Source organism: Fringilla coelebs (assembly GCF_963513975.1).
Source record: "Fringilla coelebs genome assembly, chromosome: 8".
NCBI lineage: Eukaryota > Metazoa > Chordata > Aves > Passeriformes > Fringillidae > Fringilla > Fringilla coelebs.
Genome location: NC_140066.1, coordinates 11,032,351 through 11,044,824, shown reverse-complemented (window position 1 = coordinate 11,044,824; position 12,474 = coordinate 11,032,351). Strand labels below are relative to the sequence as shown.

The following is a 12,474-nucleotide window of genomic DNA, read 5'->3' as shown; positions in this document are numbered from 1 at the left end:
TGAATAGCAGTTTCCTTGGTAATTAGTCATCCTGACTTTCATTCATGGATGCAGTCATCCTTGATTTTAGAGGGATTCATTTCAGAGAATGCCATGATGAAAGCCAAATGCAGAGGCTTTCAGCCTGGAGCAGTTGTATTGTCTTACAAAAATGCCAAAATAGGATAAACTTACCCTAAAATTAATAATAATTTGTGTTTTCATTTTTAATGAACTTTTCACACCACAAAAAAAAAGGAAAAGATTTTTTTTTTCATTTGGTAAGCGTTTTACTCTTTATGCTGCCAATAAAAGTGATTCAGTTTACAGTAAAGGAAAGAGTAAATTAAAGTTATTCTGTAAATAAGGCTATTGAATTTCAAAGAGCAAGTATAGATAAACTAAAGCAACTAGGAATGTAAGGGCAGAGGAAGCCTGAAAGGAAGAAGGTTGTAAGGAATCTGCTATTTTTGAAAGAAAAAGCAAAACAGAAGGTGGGACAGAGATAATAATTGAAGTAGATAGGGAAATCCTGAATTAATAGATTTCATTTTTTAATGCAAACTTGGGATGACTATTTGAGGACAAAGGTAGAATATTGACAGAACCAAATGTATGAAAATAGACATTCCTACAGTTAAAGTGGAAGTAATATGTAGAAATCAAAGCTCTCAAGATGGTTTGGTTAATCTTGCTCCAAAAAAAGAATTTGAAGAAGAACAAAATTTCATGTCTGGAAGCAAAATCTATAAAAATGGGAACTGTGACATGAGATGATGGATTAGCTGGTGTCAAATATTTAGGAAGATGAAGAATTTATCAAAGTAGGAACCAATTATGCTGAATCTGAATAGTCAAGATTTTAGGATAAATGTGGGGGAAGAAGATTCTTGCAGTAGATACAAAACAGGCAAAAAGATTTACTATCTAACCAACAGCAGGTACTGCAACACATGCACTGATGATTGCATTTGTATTCGGTGGGTGTGAGTTAGAGCTCTACACAAGTTCAGTCACTGTTGTCAAGTGTATAGAGTGGTATGATAGATTCTGTTCTATTGGCTAACTAACAGAAACATGTTCCTCACACACTGTCCTTGAGAGGAACAGAAAATATAAGATAGAAAAACAGCACCTGCAAATTGTTTATAGTCAACGGTTATCACATCTTTCCAGCTCCCTAAAATTTCTCACAAGCCGCTGTCCCATGGCATCCGCACAGAGGTGCTTAAAAGGCAGATATTAAGGACTTGTGTTGAGAAGGTAGGACTTTCACCAGTGCAGCACTCAAAGAGTTAGTCAGCACTGGGGACAGACTTTTTTTGTGCCAAGGTCACTGAACAAAGCTGGAACACAGCACAGTGTGAGAATGCACCACTGTTATCTCACCTGGTTAAAATGGCCTCCCAGTTGCCATGGAATCACACTGCATTCCCAAGCCAAGATGAGGAATGATTCATGTCCCATGGAAAGTGTTACAAGTCTGCCTTATGTCAGCCTTCAGGAGACTGGAAAGGGTGTATGACTGCTGCTTATGAATACATAAGAGCAAGCGCAACAAGTAAAAGACCTATTTAAAAGGAAGGAGTGTGGTGACACATATACCTGCTGAATATGCATCAGAATTAATTTTAAACTGAAAAGAAGTCTCAGAGTTTTCAATATAGAACAACTTTCTGTAATAGTAGCCTGAATATGATCATCAGTTTAGGATGGAGGTTGATCAGTGCACTACAGGATGAGGTTATGGCAGATGATTAAACTCAGTGCAGCTGGTGTACCTCGAATGCTCTGTTCCCTTTTCCTGTTGTTCTATCACCAGGGTGGTGACCAGATGAGACAGGCAGCATTGAAGGGTTGTTATAGAGTTCCAAAGTCCCTGAGTAGCCTCAAAACAGACTATTCCCAAATATAAGAATGTTATGAAGGAATCAATAATGCTCACATTTCAGAAACCAAGAGGAGATTTGTAGCTGTAGACTGCATTTATTAATACTGAAATTGGTTGAAAGTCTCAGTAGTTGATCCATACAAATGTTAGCACTAGATTGTCTAACAGCCTAAAAAGGTGGCTCTGAGGGAGTATCAGAGGACACTGCCTGGCAGCTGGCTCAGTCATTGGAGTATGTATTTACTGGGTGGTTTGTAATTAATTCAGAAGTACAGAAGGATTCCAGAGTTACTGTAAAAACACTGCTTGTCTTCTCTTCATGAACATGGGTTACTGCACTTCAAGTTGTGTATGTGCCCCAAGAAGAGAATACTCTACCTGTAGGATCAGACTTTGTTTTCACTCAGTTACTCAACCCAAAGAAAATTCTCACACAAAACAACTGGCAAGAATGAATCCCAAGTTCTTTATTAACCTTAGGATGGTTGAACTGCTTTTCTCAAACATTAATTCATCAGAACTGCGTTCCTCCCTAGTTTATGCATCACTTGTGAACCACTTCATGCATATTCTGATTTTTTTATTCTGGAGCAATTGATTGATAGATTTTAAGGACATGGTCTATTTTATGAAATGGCTCACTTATGTGGGCTGGTTTCTTTTACCCAGTTAGACTGGAGTACAGGGAGGAAGAAACAACAATGTTGGCTAAAGGAAAATAAATTCCCTGAAGAAATCCAAAAATCATTGTTTGCCTGAAAGGGAGGAATTTTTCACATGAGCAATAAAGAAGTCTGAGAGGGACATTGCATTTTCATTGCTGATATTCATATCAGTTTTGTGTAAAAGGAAAAGCTTTGTGCTGAAGATCCTTTTCCATAGAACTTTTAACAGAAATTTTTAGGGGTTTTTTTGGTGCCTGGAGAAACAACTGTTATCCTGCAGCTTGCAGCTGCACTGTCTGTAAGTATTTCCTGATCTTTAGTGAATTTGTCTTGTCCATGAACTCAAATGATCTTTGTTCATCCTTCCTTCAGTTTTGTTTTGTTTTGTTTCTTTCTGACAGAAATGTTGAAAGCGTAAGAACCTCACATTGCCAACAAATTAGACTATGCCAGGGCTGAAGTTCTGTGGTTGGTTGCAGGACTGTGGCAGATCCCTTTGGTCTCAACATTTCTGCAGGTCATATCCATTGCCTTAGGTATAGCTGAATGTGTTGAAATTCTCTCTTTTACAAATAGAGCTTTTGTGAATTTTCATATGGAGATTATGTACTCTCATCCAACAAGGAGCATGCTCAAAGGCATCAAACCAACCACAAATTAGACAATAAAAGGTTCTAACTTTAAAGATTTGTAATCAATCTGAAGTTTGTTTTTTATTTTTGGATTCCATTCCAGTCAATAAAGACCCCAAAAATTCATTATCCAGCACAAATTATTAATTCACCTGCATCTTTTGAGATCCCCTGCTGTATTAATCTCAGGCTCTCCTGAGCATAAATTGTCAATTATTTTGTGATGTGGTAGTGTTATTTTACAGAGTAGGAACTGTAACTTGCAACTCAAACTCAGCCTTCAGAACTGAGAGGCCAGTATTTCAGGTTTATAAAGGTTTTTTCACAGCCTCCTTAGTAGCAAAGGAAAAATCTTTTTAAGCAAGCATGAAAAATCCTGGAGGGAATGTTATTGCTATGGGTTGTTGGTCTTTTCAATAAAAAGCACTAGAAAAGTAAAGGTGTGGAAGAAAACAGAGGTTAGACTGCAATGGAACACTGCTAGCCTGAGCAGCAGCATAGAGATTGTTGTATTTTTTTCTTCTTTTAATTTTGGGCAGAAAATGTTGATTTTAATGGAAATGTACACTCAAAGAGAATTTGTCCAAGGTGCTTGTTCCAAGCAAGAATTGCTTTGGGAGTAGATGTGGCCCTAACTTTAATTATAAAGTTCCCACTAGGTAAAAAAATGCAGATTACTTTTAAGTCACATTATAATAGGAAAAAAGAAGCAAACTTATCAAAAGTCTTTTGCATTGCTGAATTCTGTCACAAGTTGGAATTATTCACGCAGCCAAAAATAATGACTCGTAAAAGGCATCTACAAAACCTATGTTATCATTAAAGATAGAAGAGAATATGAGGTAACACATGCATTGCTGAGACCCAGAAGATGCCAAGAGAAATAGAGTAGCTGAGAAATGCATATTCAGTCACGCCATGCAGTACTGAGACCTGTTAGCAGCAAAACTGAGTTATGCCTTGCCTTAGTTCTGTGTTCCCATATTTTTGCTTTAGCAAATGTATGGTTTATATACCAAAACTGTGGATTCTAGATACTTTTTCATTCCTGTGTGAAATGAAAAAAAGAAAAAATCCATTCTCCTTCGAAAACACCAGACATTTACAAAACCAATTTTCTAAAATAAGTCGAAAACTATGCCTTGTTTTTATGAAGTTCAACTTTATATTATATCATATAAAGAAACAGCATGGTATCAATGTATATAAACAACAAAGCAATCTGTATATAAAGCAGGAATAAAATAACACAGAAATACTGTTCAAGGTGGAGAAAACTTGTCTTGGACAGCTTCTTCAATCTGCAGTTCATAAGCTTTGCTTATATTCTCCACTTACACTTTTTCTCAATTTAATGGCTTTGTATCAGGAAGCAGCACCTCACAGCCTGATAGATAATATATTGGGCTTTCAGTTTAGGATCTAATTTTGAATTCAGGTGTGGGTATGAGAGAGCTGTATTGTTTGTTTATGCTGTCTGAGGACTCAACTCTCTATAGCAGGATTATTATATGCAGCATGGAAAGGAGAAGCATCCTTCATCAAGTGCAAGAAAATATTTCATATAGTGAGCAATTCTTTTCATTCCTAGAAAAGAGGTGATGTATTAAATAATGGCATAAACAGCAGCTAATGGTGGATTGTGCTATTATATTTCCATAGAGAATCTCTACCGACATCATAGACTGCCACAGCAAAGTTTATAAGAACAGTAATCCATGCATTATTAATCCTGAACCTTTACTTTGCAGAATGTTATGCTCTTGGTGTGATAATTTTTACTGTACTCTTGGTGTTGTTCCTAGAAGTCTCTCTTCATGCTGCAGCCCAGGACAGAGAAGTGGGATGCTCCATAGAAATGCCTTTCGGAGGACTCCTCCCTTGCCCCGGGGTAGGTTCAATGGGATTGCAGGACCAGCATATCAACAGCTCCAGGAGTCCAGGATCACCGACCAGGACACCATCCCTTGTCACGGGTGAGTAAAGCCATGCCTGAAGTGAGCCACTTAGGGGCTTTGGAAATAAACTCATGTACATTGCAAAGTTGGTTTTCTGTAGATAGCTTCATACAGGTTTGTCTTCAAAAATGCACAAATGTGCTGTTTTTTTTTTTTCCTTTTTCAATTCAGTTTATTAGAGCACTGAGCTGAGATGTACATAAGGTCTGGGTTTCAGAAGTGCTCCTGAGAACCTGCAGCTGCCTTTGAAGTCTTTTGCAATTGCTGAGATACTTTGCATAATATTTACATATCCCTACAGATTTCCAAAGACTTTCCAGAATATTACAAGCATCTTTTATATGAAAAGAGGAATGATATCTGGAATGGAATAAAAACCCCATCCAGTTTCACCTGTAAGTCACAGTGAAACTTTTCACTCTGGCTTTGAGGTGAAACTGGTGGGGCTGGGTGTCTGATGACTTCTTTAAACAAGTTTGACTCACACTTGTGTCATTGTTACTACTTCCTTCTGAGAAAAAAAAAAAGTTTATTTCCTCTTGGAGTAAAAATATTATTGTTTATTTGTGTGATATGTGCATATAATTCCTGGTGAAAATTTCCTACTGCAATTGCCACCTTTGCAGAAAGGAGCAGGCAGGCAGCCTGCCCTCTCCAGGGGCAGCCTGGTATGATGCAGGCTCTGGGAGGTGCCATAGCCTCCTCCCAGGCTGAGCAGTGAGGTACAGCAAAGCTGTGGGTATTTGTATTTACTCTTGTCTAGGAAATCAGTGTGTGACCTTACAAGTATCAGCTTGTATTGGCCTGTATTTTAAATTTGCAGTTGTGCAAAATTTGATATTGGGACCAGACTGTGACCCCTTCTGGCCTCAATCCACTTAAGCACTTCATCTATTTTGAGCACTAAGGATGTTTACCCTCTAAATATCTGCTGGTTCCATAGTGTTGTTCTTATCAGATTTCCAGCCCAAACGAAAAGTTCCCTTGTCCCCTGCAGAAGTTGCACTACTTCCTTTCTTCTCCTTTTCCACCTCCATCTTTCCCTGTTGGGATGCACAAATCAAAGTGGTTTGTCTCCCTGATTCTCTGAGCATTCTGAACTTCATCCACCAGCAGCCTGGCTGAAGTGTAGTCAGGCCTGCAGAGGATGGGGGTGTGTGTGTTCAGTGTAAGGCTGCCCCAGAGCCTGGCAGAGCCCCTGCAATGATCCCCATCCATCTTAATGGGCCTTGCTGTCAGGCTTGCACACTGTACACCTTTGGCCACAGGGCTTACAGCAAAGCTGCTGGGACTGTGCTAAGTAAAATCCTTCTCGTATTTAAAGTTTCAGTCCCTTCTGTCTCTGTTTGATATCTCTTCTTAAAGGGGGCAGTAAAATTATTGTGCTTCTATCAGTTTCATTCTTTAATTTAGACTCTTACACACTCTATAACATAATTACTGTTAAATATTTATAAATGTTTGCTTTCGTTGCCTGGCTTTAGGAAGAGGGTGGAGAGAGAGCTGCACTTTGAAACACATGCACATGAATTCATTTATTCAGACAAAATAATTTTTCAGATAAAAACACAGATATATTTCTTTGGAGGAACTGTGGTTCTGGGAAAGTTAATTATAGGAGAATGTAATTAAGGTTCTGCAATTATAGTTCTAAGTCTCAGTCTATTGAAAACAGCAGCAGTCTGGTGTCACACACAGAAGCATGGATCAGTTTGTAATTAACTAAAAGCCAAGTCTCACATGGTTTAGATTTGATATCCCTTCAAGTTTAATACCTCACCTGTTGCATGCAGTGTATGCACTTCAATTTAACCTCAGTTCTCCTTTGAAAGCCCTGTGAGCAGGGGCAGAAACATGTAATTCTGGCATAAAATTGCTATGTCTATCTGTATTTCAAAAAGTATTATGGAAATAGACCAGGCATTTCGTTACATGTCACTGCTGCTGCCAGTTAGTTTTCAAAATACCAAGAATCTCTATTGTGGAACTGGCAAATGTTACTGTTTTCTCACCAAACCCATTTTAATTCAGTCTTTTCTTGGTTTTGCTTATATATCATCCATATAATACCTACATTGCATGTGAAATTCATTAAAAACATTCACTCCCTTTGTTTTCAGGGTGCAGCCCAGAATATATTTAGGGCCTGAATTACCAAAAAAGGGACTAATGCAACTGATGCGATCTCTCCAGCTATAGTCGTTTGAACAATTATATATAAGCAAAGGAAACAAGAATGGGCACAACCCAAGGTCTGCACTGTTTTGTTTTCATTTATTTTTTTTAATTGTCCTCCCTCAGGAATGATACCCCTGATCAGTATTTCATTCATCCTGAGAGCTGGTGTAAAAAGCCCCTCCATGAATGGCTACAGGTGTGTCTGAGCATAGTGCCAATGTAATTAACCAAATCTCAGATGTGAAACAGCTGCAGCTGTACAGCACGGACGGGAAGTTCTAGCACACATCCCAGAAAGCTTCTTGCTCTATTATCCCCCTGAGTGCCACTCCCCAAAGCAGTATCTCTTCCCTCACCTGGCAGCAGAGTTCCCAGCCCTTCCTCCTTATTACCGAGCTCCCGGATGCACCCCCTGGGGATGCCAGGAGAGTCCTGGTGCGGGGCCGTGCCAGCTCCATGTGGGCAGGGGGGTGTGTGCAGCAGCTGTACAAACCTAGTGCCACCACACACCAGTTAATCACAGCTCAGTGGCATTGTGCTGGAAATGAGCCTGCAGTTGTCTCCTGCTCCCTCCTGTCTGACACCTGGCCAGGAGCATGGGGCCAGAGGAAGCCTTTCCAGTTAATTTCTGTTTGTGCCAGTACTGGACCATGGCAGTTTCACACCATTCAGTTTCTCTTCCTTAACTCTTTTTCTGCTCATCCCAAAAAGCAAGAGGCGCATATGAGTAAAGGATATTTCTAGTGAGGTCCAGCAGGCTTAAGGAGCTTTTGGAACCCTTCAAGTTAAAGCACCTGCTTCCACACCAGATTTAAATGTTGCTCCCCTCATTCATGGATAAAACATATTAGATTCACCATTACCTTGCCTTATTAAATAGTGATAAGCTGATTATAAATAAATTATGTGCTGGTACTGAGGTGATGTCTGTGGTCCTTAGCAACCATGACTGGTAATATAGTAACTTCTAGAGCACCACATTTGTAGAAGTACTAATTTCAGATGAGAAACATCTTTTTTTTTTGTCATTGTTTATTTTATATTTATTATACTTTCCATTTCTGTTCTTTTAAGTATTTCTTGTAAACAAAACAGAATTTGGCTTTGAAACAAAATGGAAATGTTGATACAAATTCACTAAGTTGCTTCACAATCAATAAAATCATGTTATAATATGTGTTAGTTGACAATAAAGGATTTGTTTTTTTAAACAGTATTACAGTATCAAGAGAACACAGACATTTGCTCAAGTCCTATATATTATCTCTATTTCCAGTTGAAATCCAATAAAACAAATCAGGCCAGCATTACGAGTATGGGCTATTTTAAAAAAAAATATTTTTTCAGAGGTACACTGCACTTAGATGCTCTGCTTGTTTGAAGGGAGTACAGACAATCACTCCTATGTAAATAAAGACAACACAGCCGTGAGTGTTTAATGTCCTTTTTCCCTGCACTTTTTTAAAGTGTTTTCCTAAAACAACCATTTGACACTGAGAGTTCTGACACTGAAGAAAGTATCAATCAGTTTCCCCAGTCAGAAACGTAGGAATAGAATTCCAAATTTATTTTCAAAGAAAATTAATAATACATTATATTACTTCTGAAATTTAATACATATTATATTATATGCATATAATACTTCTGAAATGTTTTAAAAGTAAATTTCCATTATTCTCATATACTGGTGGGCGAAATGAGACTGAGAGAAAAGCAGTGCTTTGCCACTGGCAGATTTGAGAATGAAAACCAGTCTCCAGAGCCTGTTGTTTTCCCCAGGGCCCCACCACGGCCAAGTGCTCCTCTATTTCAGGAGAAAATGGTGTGTATCTCTTCAGCACAGTTCACTGAATCTCACACAGTGTCCCTGCTGCTGGTTGCCTTGACCAAATGATGTACAACTTTTTTACTCTTTCCAGGTATTCATCCAGTGGTTTAAAAACTCCTCAGAATCCTTCAATAAATATGCAACTGCCTTCAAGAGAGACAACCCCATATTTTAATAACGTGGATCAGAAGGACTTGGTCAGCTATTCCTCTTCAAGGGCCAACTCCGTTCCCATCATCCCGTCTGTGGGCTTGGACGAAGCCTGCATGCAAATGCAAAATGTTCCTGAAGTAACAGGCATCAAATGGTGCAAAAACTCCTATTCTGCTGAACTTGTCAACGTGAGTTCCCCAGTCAGTAATTGTCTAATAGCAGAACAACACGAGGTGAAAATCTTGCTGGAAACTGTGCAGGAGCAGATCCGGATGCTGACGGACGCGCGGCGGGCGGAGGACTCGGAGCTGGCGAGCGCGGAGGCGCGGGGCGGCGCGAGCGAGAACACGGCCTTCCTGCCCATGAGCCCCACGGCCAAGGCAGAGCGAGAGGCACACTTTGTCCTCAAAAGTGACACGCAGAGAGACTCGGTATTGACCAAGTGACTCCGTCTGGGGGCTGTGGGAGGGGAAACGAGAGGTCCGCGCGTTCGACGCTTTGCTAAACAGGAAGGGAGGAAGTTAAATACAAATTATTTATATGCATTAATTTAAGAGCATCTACTTAGAAGAAACCAAATAGTCAATCGCCCTCATATCATAGTGTTTTTTAACAAAATATTTTTTTAAGGGAAAAGTTCCAGGAGGGATGAAGCGTGTTTTTAGATGCTTTCTAGGCAGGATTACACAGTTCCAGTTCCAGAGGACTTTTCCGTGGTCCTGTTCGGCTGTCCGAAGGCTGAGGCTATGCATCTCCTTTTCAGTAAAGGCCAAGTACCGTCCTTAGATGCATTTCTGGTTTCAGGGCAGCACTGCAGTGAGCTGCTGAGCAGGGATTCAGACCCTGGAGAGCATGTCCTGTAAGCCCAACACAGATCGAGTCCCCTCTCCCCCTCTGCTCTTGATTCCAGGTTCACACCACGAGAACAGGCACACAGACACCTAGTTCTGAGTTCTGGTATCTGCTGTGGAATGATGACAACGTCCCTGAATTGAGCAGATGCTTAACTCTCAACCTTAATTCGATCTGTCAGTCACCCCAAGAAAGTCACTGGAATCATTTATGAGCTTTGGGATTGGCCAGGAGTGGGAGCAGGATTGGGGTCTATAGAGATTCAGTGAGTCCACAGCTGCTCCATCTTCTGAGCTTTGCCTATCAGAGCTGCCTTGGTGGAGAGTGAGGAAGAACGAGAGAAAATGTATAAGTGTGTATTACAACAGGTTTGGTTTTCGTTTCTGGTTTGGGTTTTTTTAAGTGGAAACATAAACTCTGTTGTTCGTTAGCACCCCTCAACATTTCTAAACTTTTACACTTTAAAAGCATTTGTAAGCTCTCAAGGAGCACTTCTCAGTGTGTGTGTATTTTTTTTAAACCTATGTTTTATTATGGCTTGTTTAGAGAAGAGTCAGGGAGATCCAGTATGATCAAAATCCAGACAATAATAATAAGTGTCCACGCTGCCTGATTTGTTCCTGCATTCAGTTCTCCAGTCACTTTAATTAATTATGGCTTAGGCTTGTGAACTTTAAAGCTTCAACCCTGCAGATGGTTCAGTATGGGCAGGCCCACAGGCATGCAGAGATGTGACTCTGATGGAGCTTTCTAAGAGCAGATGGTTCCACCAAGTCGCTCCCTGCAGGGGATCACGGCCTTTGAGAGGATGTATCATTCCCTGGTTGCCATATCCTAATCACATTTAAGTCCTTTTTGCATTAGCTTTCTTTCGAGTCCCTCTTACCCCCCATAAATTGTAACACAATGTGCCAATTTTGCAATTAATTGGGTTCAGTGACACACCTTACTGGGTTTATTAGTCTTAAAATATCTCCTTATTCTCGGGGGAAAAAAATCCACGATAATAAATAATCACTAAATAGCCTTCCCTGGTTAGTGCCAGGAGATTGATTAAAAAAAAATTAAGAGTATATGCAGAATGTATTTAAATATTCCTTTGAAGCAAAATAATTGTTAGGTTTATTAATGTGCCCCAGACTTTCTAGTTCACAAGTCTCAAGACTTCCCAAAATAGCACAATCAATCCCACAGTGCTGTTGTATGTTGAGTCAGAATAAAGCAATATCTTAACCTCTGTCAAGTAAATTTGGAAAAGAAATGCTGAAGGTGTATGTCATTTTTTTTTTTTTGTTAAGGCAGTAAAAAAAATTATTTTTGACAGTCTTCATTCAGCAAGTCATATTTTGCATTGCTTTTGTGGTTTTGGGGGTACTTTTAAAGATAAGTTGATGAAATTGTCCTGTTTACAGAATTTTCTATGGCTGCAATCATTGCTGTGTGTTTTCAACAGAAATGTATTTGAGGGCAAACTATTGTTTTATGCCCCAGGATGGAGAACGAGGTGTTCAGACTCCCTTCTGCAAAGACAGAGCTTTTGTTGTTGCAGCGAGGGGGAACCCCCGTGGGGTTTGTGCTCACCCTGACATTTTCCTGCCATATGTGGTGGCTGGGCACAATCTCCTTGTGCATGAGCTGAGCTGGCTGTGGTGGGCATGGCCCCGAGCCCCCACCAGATAAACCCTCTGAAAGGCAGGGTGCATTAGGTGGGGCTCAGCTTTGCGCCCCTACAGTCATTGGACCTTTCTGTCCACACCACTTGCATTCCCCCATCTCAGGACATGAGCAAAGGGAGCTTGCCTCTGCCTATAAGCCCTGTGAACATATCTGAATTTTCATATTATATGAAAACTGGGTGCTATATAAACCTCTGATTCAACTATTTTCAAACAGTGATCACAATTAATGAATTGTTCAGCATTAATTTCTATAAGATAGTCTTTCTGCAGTACAGTGCAGAATCCTGCCCAAACTGATGCTTAAAATTCAATCTTTTCAATTCAGATGCAAGATCTTCCCTCCCCCAAGCTCTGCAAATTCACCTCTGGCAACATAATGGGAACACACAGCAAGATTTCAGTTGAAGAAAGAATCATGTCATAGACCATGCCTTTAGGGAGAGAATGTGTTCATGCAGCACCCCCAAAAGACCCAGAAAGAGGAGACGAGCAATGTATTTAAGAGAATGAAATGTTTTACTGAATGATAGCTGAAGATCTGAAATGGTGAGGATATCTTTGGTTGATGTTAGAGATACGATCTTGTACTCAGCAAAGGATGTGTGACTGTTATATGTTAACTGTTCTATTCAGTTCTCAGCATGTTTGAATAGAGAGAC

General features: G+C 39.9%; 1 protein-coding gene across 1 annotated transcript in view; it reads left to right on the top strand.

The window, feature by feature from the left end:
* The window catches only part of NRG3 (neuregulin 3), a gene marked incomplete at both ends in the record, with an annotated part of 331,529 nt that extends 321,799 nt beyond the window's left edge, over nucleotides 1-9,730 (top strand). The window contains 2 exons of the mRNA XM_084210340.1: nucleotides 4,973-5,143; nucleotides 9,223-9,730. Coding sequence (XP_084066466.1) covers nucleotides 4,973-5,143; nucleotides 9,223-9,730 — 679 coding nt within the window. The remainder of the gene's footprint in view (nucleotides 1-4,972; nucleotides 5,144-9,222) is intronic.
* Between the last annotated feature and the right edge of the window lie 2,744 nt (nucleotides 9,731-12,474).